This window comes from Strix aluco, chromosome 1, assembly GCF_031877795.1.
Source record: "Strix aluco isolate bStrAlu1 chromosome 1, bStrAlu1.hap1, whole genome shotgun sequence".
NCBI lineage: Eukaryota > Metazoa > Chordata > Aves > Strigiformes > Strigidae > Strix > Strix aluco.
The window spans coordinates 77761363-77782712 of record NC_133931.1 but is presented as its reverse complement, the minus strand read 5'-3'; the positions used below and the strand labels follow the sequence as shown (position 1 = coordinate 77782712).

The window sequence follows — 21350 nt, the reverse complement described above, 5'->3', positions numbered from 1 at the left end:
GGGCAGGTGTTTGGCCCCGCAGTCTCCCAGGGCGGGAGTGGTTGGCCCGACGGCGGGGCGCGTGGTGGGGTTCGGCCGGCGCCTGGCCGCCATGGGCCGCCGGGCGCGCGACCGCAGGCGGCAGCAGCAGCAGCAGCAGCGGCAGGAGCGGGACGGGGATGGCGGCGGCGGGGACCAAGCGGTGAGAGCCGGGCCGGGGCGGGGAGCGCAGCGGTAGGGCCGTGGGGATGACGGTGGTGGCGTGTTTCAGGGCTGGGCCGGTGGTTACCCCGAGATCGTGAAGGAGAACGAGCTGTTCGAGCGGTACTACCGGGAGCTGGGCATCGTGCCCACCGGCGAATGGGACGCCTTCATGGCGGCGCTGAGGGAGCCGCTGCCCGCCACGCTGCGCATCACCGGCTACCGGAGGTAGGGGCCCCGGGGCGGGCGGGGGGGGCCGGGCCCGCAAACACCCACCGTTTTTACGGCGGAGGCGATTTGCTGTCTGGGGAAGGGGTGTCGTCATCCGGTCGCCTTCTGAGGGTCTCTCTCCCGTGCAGCCACGCCAAAGAGATTCTCCACTGTTTGAAGGAAAAGTACTTCCGAGAGCTGCAGGACCTGGAGGTAGATGGCCAAAGAGTAGAAATGCCGCAGTCGCTGAGCTGGTAAGTGAGCGGGAAGTGAAATAAGGCACCCTGCGTATTCCTGACATCGAGCCCAACGAGTTGGTTTCTTTCTTTTCTTTTGCCTCTGCCCTTTTTCCATGTCTTTTTTTCCCCCAGGTATCCAGAAGAGTTAGCCTGGCACACTAACTTGAGTAGAAAAATCTTGCGCAAGTCTCCACAACTGGAAAAGTTTCATCAGTTTTTGGTTAGCGAGACAGAATGTGTAAGTTTTGGATAGGTCTTGGGTTTTTTCCTTTCGTATCCTGAGCAGTGCATTATGAGAAACTGAGACTGTACCTTTTCTCTTAGAAGTTGAGTAGCTCAGAAGAATCTGGATTTTATGTTGCTGTTGACAGTGATTCATTCTGTGACTCTGGCACATAACTTCAGTTGTAAATGTTTCTCCTAAACTAAATAGCAATTTGGTTGGCGAATGTGAAAATAAGTCCCTGTAAAATAATTACTTACTGTTGGGAAACAGATGTTTAAATCTGGTAAAAAGTGCATCTGTACATAGCAAGACTTACCTTTAGTGATGGATGTTTCTCATCTCTTTTGAGCAGAAACTACATCTGTAGAATTAACAACATTGGAGTAAATATGCAATTATCAATTGGATATTCAAATTTCAATTGGATGAAATACTGGGTTGGGTTTTTTTTGTTAAATGCTAACAAAATTTAATCCTAAATTTATAACAGTGTGGTTTTGGTTGCTTTATCATTTTACTACATAAACATTTAAAAAAAAATTGAAAAACAAATGCATTCTTTTGTGGAATAAAAAGGAGATTGTTTTTGTTGATTTTTTTTTTTTTTTTTCTTTAAAGGGAAATATCAGTCGTCAGGAGGCTGTTAGTATGATCCCACCTCTGCTGCTTAACGTTAACCCTCATCATAAGGTAACTAGAATATACTGTGTACTAGAATTTTTTTCCTGGAAGATAAGTTTGATTAAGCTGCGAATTACAGTGACGGTGTCAATGCTGATACACTGGTATCTGCACTGAATTCTGGTTTGTGTTGGTACATTTTATGCTTTCCACACGTAAACAACTGTGTTTAGATCACAAATACATTGTCAGAAGAACATCTGCTTTTTCAGCTATATGTAATACCCTGTAAAAAACAGGTTTTAAGTAGTTGCATTATCTTACTTTTGAAGTGTAAAGGTATTTAGCTGCATCTAAGTTATGTATTCATATTTTAAAGATGAAATATTTTAAAGATAGGTGACTGTTTTTAACTTCCTCTGTCCATCACACCGTGAATAGAGGTAGTTTTCCAAATCCAAATTATAATGTTCTCTACCAGGTAGTTTTCATCACTCTATGCCTTTTGAAGAAGTTGCAAACTTCTGCTCTATAAATCTCTTAGGCGAAATAATTTGGGCAAGCTGAAACATGCTGTTGATTGTGGCTGAAGAGTATAGGTTGCTAACTTCAGTTGAGGTGTCTAAGGAATGCCTGTGATATTTTCTAATGGCAGATTGTAGGAACGAAGATATCTGGTAGCAAACTTCCTTTTCAGACGTTAGTGATGTTTTCATACTCTGTGCTTGTTGGCAGAATGAATCTGTCAGGTGGCATTATTCTCTTAACCTGTTAAGTTAATGAGCTAGTTAGAAGTGTCTTGCTATCTCAAGCAGCTGTGTTGTGCACTTTCTTAAAATTTTCATGCTGTATCTTAAAATTTTAAGTTGTTCAGACTTCTAACTTAGATGTTTTAAAGACTTATTTGTACATACCTGTTTTTATATTCACATTACTTATCATACATAACTCTTCAGTTTGTCATCTGTTCTCATCACAACCCAATGGGGTGATGGCTATTTTATGTGAGGCAGGGTCTTCTCATCTCTCTTAAATGAGTAATGAATTGAGTGATAGATTCAGTCCTAATGTGTCACATGTTCATTCTGAGTTTTGTCTGGAGTTGAACAGCTAGTGAATGTGTTCGACTTAACGTTAAACACAAATTGTGAGAATATTTTTGCACACACCTTACATTGGATATGATAAGCTAGCAGTATACGTTTTTTGTGTTGAATGTTTAACTTTGGTGACTGTATTTCAGTGAGAACCTTCCAGAAATGCATGTGAGATTTCACAAATTCGCCCGTAAGTCAGACTCAGAATAGGTTCTTTATCCTCTCTTGTGACAAGACAGCAAATAGTTGCTGTATTGATGCCTTGGCTGTTATTGAGGACCTTTTATGGTCCTTAGTGCCCTGTTCTCTGAGCTGCTTGTTATGACCAGAGTTGTAGGTTACTTTTCATGCTTACCCAGCATCTTCTGTACTTCACTTCTTACACACTGATTCCTATCTTACACAAGGATCAGCTTGATGACTGTCAAACCTCTCTGTAGTTGTGTTCGCTTTTAGTCTATTTTTCACAATTTCATTTTCCCTCAACCATCAGTTTGCTGGACAATTTTAGAGCATGTTTAGGCTTACTTATTCTTCATTATCTACAAAAGTAAGTAGAAACCAGTAGTGTCACAACTATTACTTTAAACAGCACGTATGACACGGTCTTACTGAGTGTGTTTCACTGCTGCATGGCAGAGCTTATCACACTTTCTGGGGCTCTCAGTAAATGCTCTTTGCATTTCTCTGGGGTCTGTCTTCTAGTTTAGTCTTGTTCATGCCAGGAGTTTGCATGAGGATCTGAGCAGATCTGTGCCCATCTTCTATCCTGTTGCATGATTTCAGCCAACTTTTACTGGAGCTAAAGGACCAGAAGATAAAGTCATATGTTTCTGAAAATCTGTAACTAGGCAAGAGGAAAGACTCTAAGCTTCCTTACTTAAGGAAACAGTGGTAGCTGTCAAATGGTTTGCTGTGAAAGTGACTCTACGGATGACTGGATCACAGGTCACGTTTGTGATGAACCAGGAGAAATATGCTAGAAATCGGGTGTTGGTGTCTGTGCTGTTCTGTTCTGCTGCCTGAGGGCAGTTCAGATACTTCCCAAGTGCTTCTTCCAGGGTATAGAAACAAGCAGTTTATGCTACCCTGATCTTTTTGCATTAAAATGCAAATGTGTGGAGAGGGAGAGCAGTTCATTTTTATAAAATCAACTGTGTCAGATAGTCTCTAATTAATTTACTGATAGTAAAAGAGAAACACTGCTTGCTCTTGAATGCAACTTTGCCCTTAATGTGTGGGTATATGTAAAGTTCCAGTTAACTTCAGTCAGAATTGCTTGTGAGATGATAAAAGGACCACATCTCTGTATCTATATTCAGATTTCTCTTTCAAATTTTTTTTCAACTCATGTATTTGTTCCCTACAAACCAAAGTCCTTTTTACATATTAGACCCTCAGAGATAAAGCATACAAAGAACAGAACTGTACTTTGTGTTTTTGCAAATCAGTGTTGAGAACAATCATAATTCTGCGAATGTATGCCAAAATATTTAATTTAAACAAGAACACATAGTAGATTTCTCAAGTACTTAAATAATACAAGGTAGGGCGCTTTTTTAACTCTGATGTTTGTAGGTTCTAGATATGTGTGCTGCGCCTGGATCTAAGACTGCACAACTCATTGAAATGTTGCACGCAGACATGAATGTTCCTTTTCCCAGTAAGTCTGGAAAAACTACAAAACACTCTTGTGATTTTGAATTTCCATTTTTTCTTGTAGAGGGTTATTTTTAATATCACAGATAAGTAACTTCATTTAACTAAATACTGAATTTCCAAAGTGGTTGAGTGATATGAGGTGGGAAGTACCGCACCTTTTCCTTGAAACTGTGAGCTTCCTTGCCTTGAAGGAGAGAGCTGGATTATATATGTATGTCTTCGCAGTTGAGACTACAGTAGATGCAATTAGAGCTTAATTTTTGTATATAAATCTTGTTTACTTAGTAGATGGTGGCCCATGAGCCCTTGTGTTTTAATAGTATCCCGCAAACACTGGATTAAGCTGCTTTAGACTTAAAATGGTCATGATAGTTATCTCTTTTTAAGCTTGAGAATCTTTACTTTCAGTTAAATGCCCGCAGAAAATAGAATTTGTGAAGTTGGGGCGAGTGGATTCTTTCTGCGTTCTACTGGAAATCTGCTGATATACAGAGATTGCCTTTGGTGGCAGTGAAGGTTTTCTCTGTTACAAAGGTTTTACTTCGAGAGTGAAAAGTTGAAGGGCCTTTGGTTGTGTCTTACTGCAACTGCATGGAAGCTAGAGCTCTTGAGACTATATTTGACACATCAGTTAAACCTCAACATACTTCATGTTATCTTATGTTCAGTAAGGGGTCCTCTATTCATAAGCAGTCTTTTAAGTAAAAATCTCTAGTGAAAGGTTTACACAACTTTGAAGATAACACAATAAACTATGTAAAATTATTTAGCTGTTGAATAGTAGAGCATCTTCCCACTATCTTATGTTCCCAGAGGGTTTCGTCATTGCTAATGATGTTGACAACAAGCGCTGCTATTTGCTGGTTCATCAGGCTAAGAGATTAAACAGTCCGTGCATCATGGTGGTAAATCATGATGCCTCCAGCATTCCTAACCTACAAATAGATGTTGATGGAAGAAAAGAGGTCCTCTTCTATGACAGGATTTTATGTGACGTCCCCTGCAGGTAACTTGCATATGATTTTCAATACAGAGATTTAACTCACCGAGTGTAGTGCTAGAATTTTTGTGTTACTGAGTTATGCTTTTTGAGTCGCTTAGTGAGTTATGATTTATAGTAACTTCCAAAACAGGTGAATGCCTTAAATTGTCTTAGGTAAGGGGTTACCAGATCAAGGTGAAATTTTTTCATTCCAAGTGGTACTTAAGATTTGGTCAGCTGAAGGGCTTCAAATTTTGAACTCGCACTCAGGATACTGAAATGCAAAGATAATGTAGAAACAAACAGTACAGCATTGGAGAACTAGTTAAGGTGGGACAGGGACTATTATTTTTTTACTGCTATAAATTGCTTGGATGTGAAACGAGTTTTACCCACAAATAATACAAATCTGTTCAACCTCTGTTGCAGTGGAGATGGAACCATGAGGAAAAACATCGATGTATGGAAGAAATGGACAACACAAAACAGTTTGCAGCTCCATGGGTAAAAATGCTTATTGCAAATCTGCACTTCTTTCATTTCTGTCTCCTCCTTTTCCCATAGCTTTAACATCTGCATGCATTCACATGTTAATATATGACAAAGCAGAGACTAAGAAGAACCACTTTTCTCTCAAATCAAAAGCATATGTGCTATCCAGAGAGAGTGTAGTGTTTCAGATGTGAGGAGTGGAGTGTGTGAATCTAAATTGCTTGTATTCTTACGAATATCTGACATATTAATGTTCACTGAATTAATTTAGACAAGGTGGCTAATAAAACAGGGAACAACTAATTTGGTTGGGATTCTTAGCATTTAGGCAGGTAAAATACTGTTGGAAAACTCAGAAACTTGTAAAATTTAATAGTAATATTTTAAAGTCTTTAAAAATATTTGAGATCATACATAAACAGTTTCAGCTACCTGAGATTGATTTATGTTAACTGATGGCAAATGAGCACTTAGCCCAGTGCAGGCACATGCTAAAAAGCAGCAATTTAAACACAGATGAAAAAGCTTAGAACATTTTACTGTGCATTTGTAACAAGCTGGGGATGCCATCGGTTACCATGACTCAGCTGACCTATGGTGACTTGTTACTGCTTGGTAACTCACTCATAATTGCAGATTTTATTTTAGTTGTAAGTATGCAGGTAGGGTATAAGCTGCTGATCTGGCTCAGTGATACTTTTCTCAGCACGCCAATGTTAGCTAATCTGTGTTGTTCATAATATTTGTAATAGTCGGATTGCGCTTCGTTTTAACTCTAGATTTCTGAGAAGAGTAGTCAGGTTTGGGGTGTTATTTTTCTAGTGTTGAGTACTTTATAATAAACTTGATGGGGCACTAGAAAGAACAAAGTACAGAATGTTATGTTAAAAGTTATTGTGCAGTAGTGTTAATGTTTGACCTAATTGCTGTTTTAATAGGTTCAGTTGTGAGTGTGTCTGCAGTATAGACTCCATGAAGCTGACTTAGTTTAAAACTAACTTTAATTTGTGTACTGGTGACAGCTGTGGAACTCAGTAGATGCTGGCTTAGTCCATGGAGAGTTATGTGTCTGCAATATAGCCTCAACTGTAAGAAATTTCATGGCAAATATTTCTGGTTCCTGAATGATACCCAACTTGACCAAGAGTGTTCTGTTAGATTGCAGTTAAGAATTGCAACCCGTGGTGTTGAACAGCTGGCAGAAGGTGGGAGGATGGTATATTCTACATGTTCGTTGAATCCTATTGAAAACGAAGCTGTGATCGCATCTCTGCTGGAAAAGAGTCAAGGTGAGAACACGAGTTTGGACAGAGTGGGAAAGTCTTTTTTTCTCAGCCCAGAAAAGGATATGTCTATGATAGTACTAGTAATAAGCTTAGTGTAGGTATGTGCTTCTAGTATGCAAAACTGCAGCAATTTTCTGGTACGGGTAGGATTTCATTGGTGTTGGTATGAGCAGTCTTCTTAAATGGGCCTAAATCAGGTGCAAATACAAAACCTGAAGGAGTTGTGTTAATGATGCACAGAAGACTTCTACAGATCAATGAAATTCAGTCTGTGTTACCTGGCTTCTGCTAACGGATTCCACTGGTTGAAATCCGTGTTTGACATTCATATTTCCTTTGGAAAATGTGGTGTGGGACATTACTGCTGTACGCTATAGGAGTAAAAACCCAAGTGTACTTAAGCAATTAGAGGAATATTATTGTTCACCAGTAGGTGGGAGTCACTGATACCTGTAGCATCCTTTCACCCACATTTTAACATGCTTGGAATTTTAATGTCTTTAAGCACATGGGGTTTTTTTGACTTGTGTATGAAGGCTTGCTTAAGTTGCTGTTAAGCCTCCATCATCTGAAGTAACAAGGGATGGAAATATTGAGATGAGCCGAGAAGCTGCACTGCATCAGTTTGTGATAGTAGGTTTAGTAGCCCAAACTTCTGGTCTTGAACTGATGGACACTGTTTTTTCTGAATCAGTAACCTAAACTTTGGAGACATCTAATTGGATTTTGCATGAAAAGTTCCACAGACTTTGTTAAGTTGAGCTTTGTACAGAGCAGAAGCAGTTGTACTGCTCCTGGAGCTGAGCTGGTTCTGGAAGTAGAATAGCCTGTTTTGTGTAATGTTTTCTTTGTGCCAGTCACTATTCTGGCCCCAAATTATGCACGAAATGTCATTGTCTCCGGAACAGCAGTTTAGCTAAAATGCCTGCAGATAATTAGGAACTGACTATTTAATTTTCATTCAAAGGACATTTTTATTTAGAGGTATTTTCTTTGGCAGACTGAGTGAAAGAACAACATAGGTATGTTTCCAGCAAATTATAGTATGCTTGCCTTATTGAAGACTGTAGTGTGCCAGAGTTAAGTTTAACGATGACAAGATTGGAAGGCAGTAAGGACTAGTTTGGATAGGAGCATGAAGCAGTATGGATGTTAACGGAGGCCAACATTTGCAGCATCTGAGGCAAATTCAGTACTTGGAAGTAAGGATCTTGACTGGCTGTGGCATTCAGATCTTGTCTCTGCCTCGTGGAGATATTTTGAGGCTTCCTTGGAGGGTGTAACATGTCCCAGCGAGCAAACATTACCCTTGGGGCTTGAACATAGGTGTAGCTAAAGAAGGGTGGGGTAGTGCAGTGGTCTGCAAGGGGCATTGGACCTCAGGGATTTGCTCAGGTCAGTCTAGAAGGTTTGTTGGTTCTTCACTGTTAACTTAGTTTCACTGCTGCTTGTGGAGCACAGGAGAAATTGCTTTTCCCTTAAGGCTGAAGGATAAGGGAAAGGCACTTTTGTGCCATGTTTCTCTACTGGAAATCGGTAGTATTTCTGACAGGCTATTTAGTGCCTGATCAGTGTGATGTAGCCTTGAGGCATCAGTTGAAGTCATGCTCTAGGTAGGCAGGAATATTCAAAACGTCATTTAATCAGATTTGAAATGTCATTTTGGGATTTGTCTCTGAATTCATGTGTCATTTATTTAAAAGACTTGCTTAAACAGTCACTGTAAGAGAAATGGTTAGTCATGTAGAACAGGTTGATCAATTGTGTACAACATGAGGAAAAGCCTACTGAACTGTAAACTTAAGTATTCAGAATCACAAAAAAGAAATTTTAAGGTTATTCTCTAGAGAGATCACCTATTTAAACAGTAAGTTTTTATATCATTCTTTCTGGACTTGGTGCAGCTTAAAGTTTGTATTCACTAGATTAAATTATACTCTATAGATGTTTAGTAATCTGTCATATTTTAGGCATAGCCTTTTGTCCTGTTAGGTTGATAGTACTTACCTTACTGTTAAACAGTTTAGAATTTTCCTCTCAATTTAAGAAATAGTCAATTCTTTTTCCTCTCCCACTGGAATATATTAAAATTGTAAGTCCATAAAATGAGAATATATCACGCGTTTTAAAAGGCTTAGTCATCCCAAAAGAGTAGTTCTCTGAAAAATGCTGGATCAGCGTAGTAATTCCAAATACTAAGTAAGTGAGGATAAAAACTTCTATGACTGCATTGTCTGGAACACTGACGTTTAATGATACAGGTTGTAGAGTATTGCTTTATGCAGCTGCTACAAAAAGTATCTAACTATTATATTTTGGTTAATTTATAGGTTGCAAACTTCAGTAGTTATTATGAACAGTCCTTACCATCTTTCGTGTTAATTTACATGGTAGTAACTGTATAACATTTTGTTCCTTGAAAGTTTTAAAAGCAATGGTCTTAAAACTTGAAGGAAAACTATTTTATAAAGTTAATTAGGAATACAACTCTCAGATTCTGTTTTCAAGACTCTTTATATTCTTGGGATTTCAGGTGCCTTAGAACTTGCTGATGTCTCTTCTGAGTTACCAGGTTTGAAGAGGATGCCAGGAATTACAAAATGGAAGGTATTTAACCTGATATTTCTGTGAAGTTCTTGGTCTGCGGTAGAGTGTTAAATTAGGGAAATTTTGAAGTGTAACATTTCAAAACGTTAGACTGAGCTGAAGTAATGGTAGTGATTTCCTCTTTAGAGTTTTAGAAAATATAGCATTTTAGGGGAGAGGGCTAAAAAATCTTTCTAATAGTAAGTTTTTGTCTCCTCATCTGCTCTCCTCTTTTTCCTCTCGTTTTCTTTGCTCTGTTTCCTCTACTTTGTTAATATAATTCCGTTTCTGTTGTGTGCATGTGGCCTGTAGGTGGCAACATAATTTCAGCCAATTTTTGAGGTATTCCTCCTCCTCTGTCTTTACAGTCTGTGAGTGTTAGATTCTACAGTTCTTTAGCTGGTCTATTTGAATCAATTGGAAGTAAAACCTGTTAAACCCCTTCTGAAAATAGGCTATAAAGCCTGCAGTGATGTGAGTAATCCTAAAATATTAATAGAATCCTGTATTTTGTTCCTTATGTGATTTCAGTTCTGGAAACATACTAGTAAGGAGGGTCAAAACCACCCAAAGCTTCTTCAGCTTCCTGTTAAGAGTATAATTAAGAAGAGTAGAGGCTATCCTGGTAGTAGAGAAAGAAGTTCTGATTAAATTTTAATTATGAGCATGTGCCTTTGCAACACCATTGGTTGTTCTGTCTTCTCTCACCATTTCACTAGTCTCTTGCAGTGGCAGTCTACAGGTTTATGCCTGTGTGTAGGCTAATGAACAAGATGCATGGAATAAAGATTTGCTTATGTTCTGCCATTGGAAATCCACCTTAGAAACTAGCTGATTTCTTTTTTCTTACAGTTCCAAAAGTTTAAATTGTATGTTTGTACCTGAAGGATAAATGTAAAATGCATAACTGTGGCTCTATGATCTTAATTTTACTTTTTTTTTGTACTGTATAAAGCTACCAAATATATACAAAGATAACTAAGAGTATATTGTATTCCCTGTAACATTTATTTCTGTGTTTGCAGTTGAAATATAAATCTCACTAATGAGTATTCTTAAAAGTAGGCTAATAAAATCTGTCGAAAGTTTGCAAGACTTTCTTCAGCCCTTAGTTGCTGCTACTGTATGTTTTTCAAGCCTCCTTGGCTAGCTTGTCACTGAATGTATTTGCTTGCTTTGGTGCTGGTTTCACTTGGTGTAATCTTCTGTTTGCTGGTGAAACGTCTGTTCAGCGGGAGCTCTGCAACTTAGTGATTACATTGAATATTCCTGAGCATCAGTTGACTGTAAATCTCTGGAAACAGCATAAAAATAAGGTTTTGTTCAAGGGACACTTAGGTGCTTGGAAGTAGCATTCAGTACTCTCTCCTTAAGCCAGACAGTGAGTGAACTCCAATAAATTATTTCAGAGCCTTGAAGGAAGAGACCTTTCTAACTCCAGGTCTGGTAATCTACTTCTGCAGCACTTCTAGTCTTCATTCTACCCTAACAAGAGGCTAGTGAAATGTGCAATAGAGAAAAGTTCAGCACATTCTTTGATGCTTTGTCATTCTACCAGTTACACTGTGTGTTTAGGCTGGTAAACGAAAACTGAACATTCTAACATTTTTAGTGAAATTGTAATCTAGATAAATCTTACATTTCAGTTTCCAGTAGAACACTTAAACCTTCCAGTCGGTCACAGTGAGATGTATGAAAACACTTCATTGTACTTGCCAGTCCTGAGGTTACCATTGCTGCAACTTCTCTATTTTGTTGCTTTAACAGCAAAAACGGGCCTTCATTTCAGCCATTAATTTTATGCATTTGCCCTGTCCATCCTTAGTTGTGACTTTTCTTACTGCCCTAGCATCCAGTACAGAACCAAACGTCTAGAGCTCTGAAGTCAAATTTTCCCTGTTCTTTTTTTTTTTTCCCCACTTTGCTCTTTAAGCAAGAATACCATTCAAAATGCCTTGCTACAAGAGTTGTGGCTCTAACCTTCTGCTTGTATCTTAAGAGTCCATCAAAAGCTTTGGCCCTTTGACAGAATGAGGTGATATTATGTCCACACAGTATCTTAGAGTGGATTTATAGATGTGTTCTGAGTCCTGGATAAAGACACAGACACTAGAAAATTCATGAGGACATTGTTCAGTAACTTTCCTTGAAAACGTCTCTATGACCTATGTACACCTGTGTCATGAAGCTCTAAGCTTACCAGGCTGTTGTGTTGCACTCTTGCATCTTATGTAATGAAACTGGGATTCCTCGTTTCTGATCTCTATTAGACTGCAGTATCCCTTTTCCTCTGCATACTGCTTGGAAGCTGCCCATAGCAGAGTGTTTCACAGCCAGTCTCATAGAGAAAAAGAAGTAGTGTATCCTAAATCTGATGGTTTACTAATTCTCTTACATATTCCACCACTGTCCTTCCTTTGGATTTTGGTGTTCTGTATGTTCTAGCGGGTTACCAGAGATCACTGCAGTTGATTCTGCAGTAGTCTTTACTCGACTGCACTTTGAAGCTTTTTGAAGCGTACAAAGTGGAGCAAAGAGGTAAAGCTGGCAAGAATCTCCTGCACTTAAGTGGACATGTGGAATGCACAAAGGAACAATACACTTTAAAAAACGTAATTTGCTGTACCAGAAAATAACTTTTTTGCCTCCGAACCTTGGTTTGAAAGTATTTTAATTAAAACTTAAAAAATCATGGCCTATATTCTTCACAGTATTTATATTTACTCCTTTGAAGGTAATGCTGAAAGATGGACAGTGGTTTGAAGACTGGAAAGATGTGCCTTCAAATAGACAAACACAAATACGTCCCACTATGTTTCCAGTAAAAGATGAAGAGAAGCTACAGGCAATGAATCTAGAGCGTTGGTAAATTTTCCCAAAGTAGGCTTTGAGGCGTTGATGATTACCTTGTATGATGGTAGACAAATTATAATTAGGTCAGATTAGGAATGTCTTGCAGTATGGACCTATGGTTGTATAGGTCTGAGGATACTTTGATTGCTTCATATGTAATGGCAGTGCACAATATTTAAATTCCAGTGAACTGAGAGAAATTATTGGAAGTTGCTTACAAGGAATAAGTACTCACACAAACTGGTCAGATCTTTGCATCCAATAGAGATGCATAGCCAAAATTACTGGAAAAGTATGTAAAACTTTAACATTTTAACAGTGTGACTTATTTGTTATAAAAGACTCTCCATAGCTATTCTAAAAATAGAGTTTAGAAATGAGTCATTAAAGCTTAAATTTGAATGGTGAAGTGAACGCGTTGCACTGATGCAAGTTACTTTGCCAGAATGCTCTATTTTAGATCCTGTTTCTAGCTTGATAAATTAAATCTGCACAATCCTACTAGGAATACTTAGTTTACACTGAAAGCAAGTATAAATGTGACACTTCTCTTACTTGTGAGAGCCTGAATGTTGATGATGAATACACTGCAACATTTTTTTTTTCCCCCTTCTAGTCTTAGGATATTGCCACATCACCAGAACACAGGAGGTTTCTTTGTGGCTGTGTTAATAAAAAAATCTCCAATGCCATGGAATAAACGCCAGCCTAAGGTAACTTCTTTTAAAAGAACTAAAATGTTAACTTTTAATAAGATTTCTGGAATTTTTTTGAAAGCTCACATAATAAAAAACATACTATAACTGTTTCGCCCTTCAGTTATAGTTCGGTGTGTCAGTTAAAAATTAATTCCTAAACTCCTTAAGAAATTTAAAAAAAAAATTTCCTTTTAAAATGGAAGGAAAAAGGGAGGGGAGGATTTTGAAATCCTAGTACAATAGCAAGATAAAACTTGAACCTAAAATTAAGGCTTTGAAAGAATTACAGAATTGGATTAGATTGGGTAGCTAAACCTGTCACTTCCTTCAGCTCTGAGTGGTCCCTCTGCTGAAGGCTTTGCTGTGGTGTAAGCTAATTCTGATTTCAGTTTATCTTACTCTGTGGCTGGTTGCTCAGGAGTGATTCACTAGCAGATTAGTCCAGCAGATCAGCAGCAGGGGCAATGGATGTAAAACTGTTAGGAGCACCAGCAGCTTCAGCTGTCTGACTTTAATCCATTTGTTACAATCCTGTCAACGGGATTTTAAATTGATTTATTTGATCTCTTGGATTGCTCATATCTTTGAGAGAAACGTCTGTGAATCCCTTTTAGCTGTTTTCATTTATTTGATTTGCTTCATTAGAACACGCTATGAGTAAAATGTATCTGGCAGTAAGGAGAAAGCATTTATTCAGAAGCAAGCACCATCCAAATAGTTTATGCTGTTCAAAGTTTTATGTTGTAGCACTCTTAGAGAAAGTGTGCAGCAGCAGCATGTGTGTGTCACTTCGAGTGCTAGGAGGAAAGCAGCAGATCCTGACTTAAAATAATCTTCTCTGTGAGTGCTTGAACATGATTTTGTAAATGATACAAAACAGCTTTCTTGGATATTTGCTAAGAAACTGTCCAGATCAGTACTAGAGGTAAATGCAATTTATAATGGTATTTTGATTTAGTAATCAGATTAACTCCCTAAATGGATCTGTTTAAGCACTTCCATACAAATTGATAAGAATTAAGCACATGCAGAGAGAGAACAGGTACCTTTTGTTACAACTTAGATACTACTTTTGCTTTGTTGAAAATACTACAATTTGAAATAGGTTCATCAGAAATTACCACAAAGAACAGGAGATACTGAAGTGACAGCAGCTAATTCAGATAATGGTTCTGAATGTGTTACTGAAGAACCAAGGCTTGCTGAAAATGAAGAGTCTAAGAAAATTCAAGAATTGCAGAATTCAGACACTGAGCAAAGCAAGAAGGAAGGAGTATGTGGGTAAGAGACTGTGTCTAAATGTTTATCCTATGACAGTTTCATAATTGCTGAGTATTTGATAGTTCTTTTGTTATTGGACTCATTTAGAAGTCAAACAAGAATAATTAATAAATTTGCTCAGTTGTCTATGTTTCCACGTTATGTCTTGTATTTCAGCAAGTTAGGAAAATAACCACTTTTCTTATTAGCATTGGTAAGTCTGTTAGTCCTTTCTTGTCTGTTAAGGAAAAAACTACTTTTAGAAGTTAACCTTTGGAAGATCTTTACTGTCTTCGCAATTACTCCCTCAGAAATCTCTGTTTACTTGTTTTTGTGGTTTCTGTTTTCAAGCACTGCTTTCACTTCCTCATTCTAGGAAGTTAAATTGTGGGTAGTGTTGTCTTAGTGAAGCACAGGGAAATGTCAGTATTCTGTTTGGCATACTATCATTACCATAAGGCAAGCGTTGACTAAATGAACTGAATATACTGATTTTAAACCAAGTACTTTTACTAAAATTGACAATGCAATGGTATTTTCTGTTTAGACCACCACCATCTAAAAAAATGAAGTTGTTCGGTTTTAAAGAAGACCCTTTTGTGTTTCTCCCTGAAGATGATCCATTGTTCCTTCCTATCCAGTAAGAAAAAAATGTTTCTGTTCTGGTAGTAAGAATTGTAATAGTTCAGGAATATTAGTAGTTCAGTTCATCACAAAAGATGGGTCTAGTTGGTCATACATAAAATGTTTTCCCTAACTTTGCACCAGGTGCCTCTCTCATCAACACTTAAACTCTCCTTCAATGAGAATAGCCAACTATAGTTTGCACTGGAAATTTTTGAGTGTATCTTAGTGTCTGTGACAGCTTGTCTTTTCTGCTGTCATGTATCTTGGAAAGTCTGGTCTGTGTGTTTCGGAGCCAAAGTGTTAAGTGTTGCAGAGATAACTCAAGGAAATGGGCTAATCCATGCATTTTGAGTATGTAATTTCATTGTTCAGTTAATCAAAACAAGTATTATTGCCACAGGAAGTTCTATGCATTGGACCCATCATTTCCCAAAATGAATTTACTAACTCGAACTCAAGAAGGAAAGAAGAGACAGCTGTACATGGTTTCTAAGGAGCTAAGGAATGTGCTTCTGAACAACAGTGAGAAGATGAAGGTACGGTTCATCTCTTCAGGTTTTTCATGTCATAAGCATCAGTGGATGTCTTCTTGAACTTTGACGAGCTTATTGTTTATATAGAGGGTTAGCCCTCTGATAGGCCTTTTTTTTTAAGTCTGAATGAATGTTATCACAGAATCATTCAGGTTGGAAAAGACCCTTGGGATCATCAAGTCCAACCATCAGCCCTACTCTACAAAGTTCTCCCCTATACCATATCCCTCAGCATCTCATCTAAACGACCCTTAAACACATCCAGGGATGGTGACTCCACCACCTCCCTGGGCAGCCTTTTCCACTGTCTGACCTCTCTTTCTGTGAAAAATTTCTTCCTAATGTCCAGTCTGAACCTCCCCTGTTGCAGTTCCTTTCTATCCCTTCTCTGTTAAAGGCATGAGGAGTTGTCTCTGAGAGGTCGATAACAGTCCCCAAGATTAAAATCTGTATGCTTTTTGGCAGATGGAAGGGAATATATAACTGTTCTGTATGTACCAGCATTTTTATGCGGTCTTCAGGTACCTTCACAAGTTTACGTTGACACTGTTGTTTTTATGAGTCCGTTAATTATAAAAGTATTATTAACAGCTTCAAAAGCCTGCCAAAAATAATGGATAACTTCAGCTGAATTATTCATCTGGCTGTGTTAGTTGGGGACATTGTTTCAAAGTAATTTCAACAACTGAACATTTTGAAAAGTTGTTAAATTGAATGATAATGGGATAAAAAGTAGTTTTTGTGAATTAGAGAGAAAAATTATTTATTTTTGTTTATATGACTCCCCATGGAAAAAGCCTTGTAAATGCTAAATATTTGTCTTAAAATTCATTGAATATTTTTAAGTTAAAATGAGGTCATCTAGTCCAGCTGCCTTCCTGCCCCAAGCAGAGCTAACTTCAAAGCTAGATCAGATACAGTTTGGGGCCTTGTGCAGTCAAATCTTGAAAATTTCCAAGAATATTCATTCTGTCTTTGCAACAGATCTTTGAGATGGATAAATAATTACCCTTTTATCCCACATCCAGGAAATGGCTACGTAATCGACAAAATTTTAAGAAACTGGTGTGTTACACTAGCCACAAAGGATGTAGTGTCCAGTGTCCTAATACTAAGCACCTGTGCATTTTTAAAATCCCATCCTTGATTGACTTTCACAGAATCACCATGAAAATTCTTATGCAAACTAAAATTAAAATTAGATCTTAATAGTTCATTGCCCTCACTTTAAGACTGCCACTTCCTCACAGTGTTCTGTTTTCAACATGGAAAGGAATAAAAGGTGTTTGTGTTGAGAGAGAACTACGTTTTGATAGTGGGAATTCCTTTTTTCCCTTGAATGAATTTTCACACAAGTTTAATTCAGTGTCCAGTGCAAAGGAACAAACATTATGGCACATTTATCCCTTCTTCCTCCTTTTAGTCAAACAGTTGAGGAAAAACAAGGTTCAGAGTGGTAATGTAGAATTTATACCCCTTAATGATGCTTATCGGCTTTGCTGTTTGCAGGTTATTAACACAGGGATAAAAGTCTGGTCTCGCAACAGTGATGGTGAACAGTTTGGATGTGCATTCAGATTAGCACAAGAGGTAATTACATAGCATCATATTTTTAAAGGAGATACTTTAGTTTTCTCTAAAGTCTATAGAACAGCTGGCATTAACTTTGTCAGATTAATGACAATTTGCGTTTTCAGTATGTTTAAAGCGTGAAAATTGTTTTCTGATACCAGCTAAAGGACATACTGTTTTTAACATTTTTACTTCAAAAAGTAGAGATTGCATTTTGAAATAATTATATTTATTTATTAAACAGGGCATTTATACTCTGTATCCATTCATTCATGCAAGGATTATAAATGTCTGCATAGAAGATGTTAAAATTCTGCTAACGCAGGAAAATCCATTCTTAAGTAAATTTAGCAGTGAAACACAGAAGAAGGTCAAAGACATGGGTAAGCCTTCTAATTTATGCTATGACAATTATTATACAGTACGCAGAAGACTTTGAAAATCCTGTCTTATGAACTGTATTTGTTAAAAATTCTGACTAAATTTATCTTAAATGTACTTATTAATAGGGTAAGTAAGCATTACTGAAAAAACAGTGTGCTACTAGAAACTGTAGTACTTTCTGATCACAGCCTTTAAGGTTTATGAACTCCAGAGAACAGAAGAGTTGCCAAACTTCTCATTTCTGTGAAGCAGTGCAGTGAAGCAGCATTTAAAATATCTGATGAACAAAAATTTTATATATGCTACTGGTCTTTAATATCCGTTAGTGCTCCAGCTGAAGCTGTTTGTCATCTGCAATTGTTTGTCATTATTTTACATATCAAATATAGTTACTCAGATTCGATTTTCTTAAATATGAGAAGCAATGTCTACTGAGATTAAACTTTTATTTCCTCTGTGCTGGATGTTTAAAGAAATGAAGACCGGTTTTCGGTCTTAAGTAGAAGTTCCATGATAGATTCACTGAGTGAATTAATCCACTGTGTGGTTTTGTGTTTTAATTTGTTTGTTTGGGGTTTGGGAGAGAGCAGGGTTGGCAGTTGCTTTTGTAACTATATAAATACTTTGGTCTGGGAAAAACAAAACAAAACCCCAAACAAACAAACAAGCAAACAAAAAAAACTCCAAACTGATATTGTCTATAATTTACTATACTGATGTAGATAACTGCTAACCAGCTTATGCTGTGTGGCTGTCCAAAAATTTGTTTTCTTGAACTTTTTCAAATTACAGTCATCTTAACATTGTACCAAGTAACACATCTGTTTTTTGTTTTTGTTCCTGCCACTCCCCTTCCCTATAGCAATGGGAAGTATAGTTCTGAAGTACGACCCAGACCCTGAGTAAGTAGATATGTTGTCTTTCATTTACGCAGTTTTAAAACTTGGACAAGAATTTTTTTTCAGTCAGCAGAAACAGAAGTGGAGGCACAGAGATGCAGTGAGGTTAACAGTAAAGCCAGACAGGATACAAAGAATATAACAAGGAAAGAATCTACCTTGCCTTTGTATTCTTAAAACAATTGTAGGGTTGAGCTTTATAAAGGAGAGCTAGTAGTTCTGCCAGAGGTTCACAGTATCATTGCATGGGACGTTTTTGTTTGTTTGCATTTCCCATGAAGTCCAGCATTTGGAATAGAAATAGCTAAACTTTTTTGTTGTTCGTTTTTGTTGACCAAGTAGTATTAGAAGCTCTTGAGAACTTTTTAAATGTAAACTTTCATCTCACTATTGCTTATATTAGTTTTGAAACCAGAGCCAGAAAATTATTTTGGTTGTTGCAGAAATTTTGTAGCATTAAGCTTTATTTTTTTTGCTTGCATACTTGTAGACAAACGGGTACCTGTTTAGATACTAAAGTTAAGACCAAAGTACTTGCATCTGCTATGAATAGTTATAAAATACATTCACTACTAAAGACTGTGCACACACTTATCAGGGTATGGCTATAAAATTAAGTTTTGAAGATTAACTTTCTCATAGTTTACTGAACGTAACTGCTTGTTTGTAGAAAACCTGATGATCTTCAGTGTCCCATAGTGCTGTGTGGTTGGCAAGGAAAGACATCACTCCGTGCCTTTGTGCCCAAGAATGAGAGACTTCATTACCTGAGGATGATGGGAGTTGAAGTGTTTAAAGCAAAGAGGAAAGAGGAGGAATCTGAAAGTAAAACGGGGGAAGAAGTTCAACATAGGCTGGCACAAACAGAGGAGGGAATGGATGTGGAAGATAAAGAACATGATTTAGTCATAAAAATGGAAGCAGAAACAGGTGAAGAATCTTCCCACAGTCCGGTGGAAAGCAGTGCTATGGAAGTGGAAAATAAAATGGAGGATTTAGATCAATCTAGTAAAAATGCCAACAGTCATGTAAGCCAGGAAAGCAAAGACACGGATACGAGTAATGTGAAAGATTAGGCTTCTTTCTCTATTAACTTGGCAGCTTCCACGAGGCTCACATCCAGACTTTTGCTTTTAGCATGGAAGTGTATTTTAACATTTCGGTTGGAATGGGATGTTCTTAAAGTTTCACCTATTTTATTTTTTAAATGAAAACTATAAAGAGATTTCTCTTCAGATGTGTCTTCTTTTTACCATTTTAAGCTCTGTATTACTGGTGGGTTTGTGTGTCTGTTGCTGGCAATGGACCATGCACCAGTAAAATCTAAAGCTCGTATTTGAAATGGAATAGTGGTATGTTCAAATGAACTGACTGTGTAACCGGTCAAGAATTCCTTCAGCAGAAAAAACTGGCGTTTCATTCAAAGCCCGTAAGTTCTAGAAGAACACTTTTTCTCTTAAGATTGCTTACCCCACCTACCACCCAATCTGATTACTACTTACACAGCTTCTTTAATGGATAAGGGAATCAGTGCGACTATCCATACAAATGCACATATAGGATATCTAAATAACAATGTGGTTTATTCAAAATAAAACCATGCACAGCATCCTGGAAAAAAAACAACAATGCAGAATGCATTTTGCCAGAGACTGATGTCTGAGATTCTTCTTCAGAGTGATGAATTGCTTGACAGGCACAGCTAGTAATTGTCGTTAACTAGATCTTCAGGTATGCCGAGCATGCCTCAAACTTGTATCTTGAAATATGCCTGTTTAAGAGTCTGTGACTCTCCCTCTAATCTACTGTGGTCATCTGTTTCTCTGTCATTTCTTCAAGTGGGAGTCATCTCAGATTTTTGCAAGATACTTGTTTATAGCTGAAACAGTAGTTTAAAAAAGAGTGTGGTGGTATATATATTATTGTATAGTAGATTGTTTAAAAAGAGATTATTTGGGTCCAAAAGGGTAATTTACTTAACCTGTTTTAAAAAAAAATTGTTGGCTACCTCAGGAACTTATATTATAAATTCCATCCTTTGTGGCTTAGTTTCAGCAATACTCTTTGTACTTGTATCAAGTTGACCTGAAAGGAAAGTGACCAGTGGTACAAGGTATTGTCCTCCGCTAGGACCATGGTGATGCAAATACTTGCGTTGCTTGTCAAGCTAAATTTTACCGTGCGTATTTTTACTGATGAAGTCCTAATGTGGCTTGGATCCATTTGCTGTACCTTGCTACACCAGATTTTCTGATGCCTGACCTTGAACTACTTCATCAGAGGGAGTATTCTTGAGGGAGAGATGTAAAAGTGAAATAATGCCATGTCCTCTGATAAGATATTAGTCTCATGCAGTGAAGAACCATTGACAGGACTCATTTTCCTCTTGAGAGTCTGAAAAATAGGTTAATAAAAAAATCAGTTCTTGCCCTTGTATTTTGCTAGGGTTTGAGTTTCTTCTTTGAATCAGGAGCTGTGATTGGTCACGTGCTTTTTTGGCAGCTCCTTGGGCTGAAGAGCAGCATAGCAGAATTTTCTTTTGAATGGAGGTGTATGGAAAGTATAATTTTTAACTCTTAAAGTATATGAGGAAAAAAATTATATCAGCTTTTAAGTTTAAGCATGAAACTTAACATTGGTTCTTTGAATTTATTCTGACATATTGGGTATTTGAAATGGAAGAAGGGTGGAAGACCAGTGTCATTTTTAAGTCCTCATCACCATCAGTCTGTAGTACTCAACCCCGAAGATGGCTGATTTTAATCCATCTAATCTTTTTATGCTCTGATGATCTCTAATAAATTATCGGAAGGTCAAGTGTTAAAACTTCTGTGAAGAAACCAGAATTTGTTTTGAATTATGGCTGCTGTTACTGTATCTACTGATATCCCTGAGCAGCAGTTTAAGCTTCGTTTCAGTCAGTGACTCTGCTAAGAATACAAG

At 37.7% G+C, this 21350-nt stretch overlaps 1 protein-coding gene across 2 annotated transcripts; it reads left to right on the top strand.

Annotated features, from left to right (window-relative positions):
* Positions 1 to 7: 7 nt before the first annotated feature.
* On the top strand, positions 8 to 19642 carry NSUN2 (NOP2/Sun RNA methyltransferase 2). 2 transcript variants are annotated; one of them, XM_074825578.1, is made up of 19 exons: positions 8 to 181; positions 251 to 408; positions 540 to 644; positions 762 to 867; positions 1474 to 1545; positions 4152 to 4236; positions 5049 to 5241; positions 5647 to 5721; positions 6868 to 6998; positions 9529 to 9602; positions 12316 to 12446; positions 13051 to 13147; positions 14247 to 14413; positions 14940 to 15032; positions 15420 to 15555; positions 17062 to 17142; positions 17369 to 17507; positions 18371 to 18410; positions 19078 to 19642. In XM_074825578.1, the coding sequence occupies exons 1-19, from the start codon at positions 92 to 94 to the stop codon at positions 19481 to 19483; spliced, it is 2379 nt and encodes a 792-aa protein (XP_074681679.1). In that variant the 5' UTR covers positions 8 to 91; the 3' UTR covers positions 19484 to 19642. The 2 variants fall into 2 exon arrangements, with proteins under 2 accessions (XP_074681679.1, XP_074681671.1); XM_074825570.1 differs by having other exon boundaries at positions 14238 to 14413.
* Positions 19643 to 21350: the final 1708 nt, after the last annotated feature.

Coding starts and splice junctions, on each gene's coding strand:
- NSUN2 (XM_074825570.1), top strand. CDS start 92: ATGGGCCGCCGGGCGCGCGACCGCAGGCGGCAGCAGCAGCAGCAGCAG. Junction 1,546..4,151: donor ACGTTAACCCTCATCATAAG/GTAACTAGAATA, acceptor TGATGTTTGTAG/GTTCTAGATATGTGTGCTGC. Junction 17,143..17,368: donor CATTCAGATTAGCACAAGAG/GTAATTACATAG, acceptor TTTATTAAACAG/GGCATTTATACTCTGTATCC.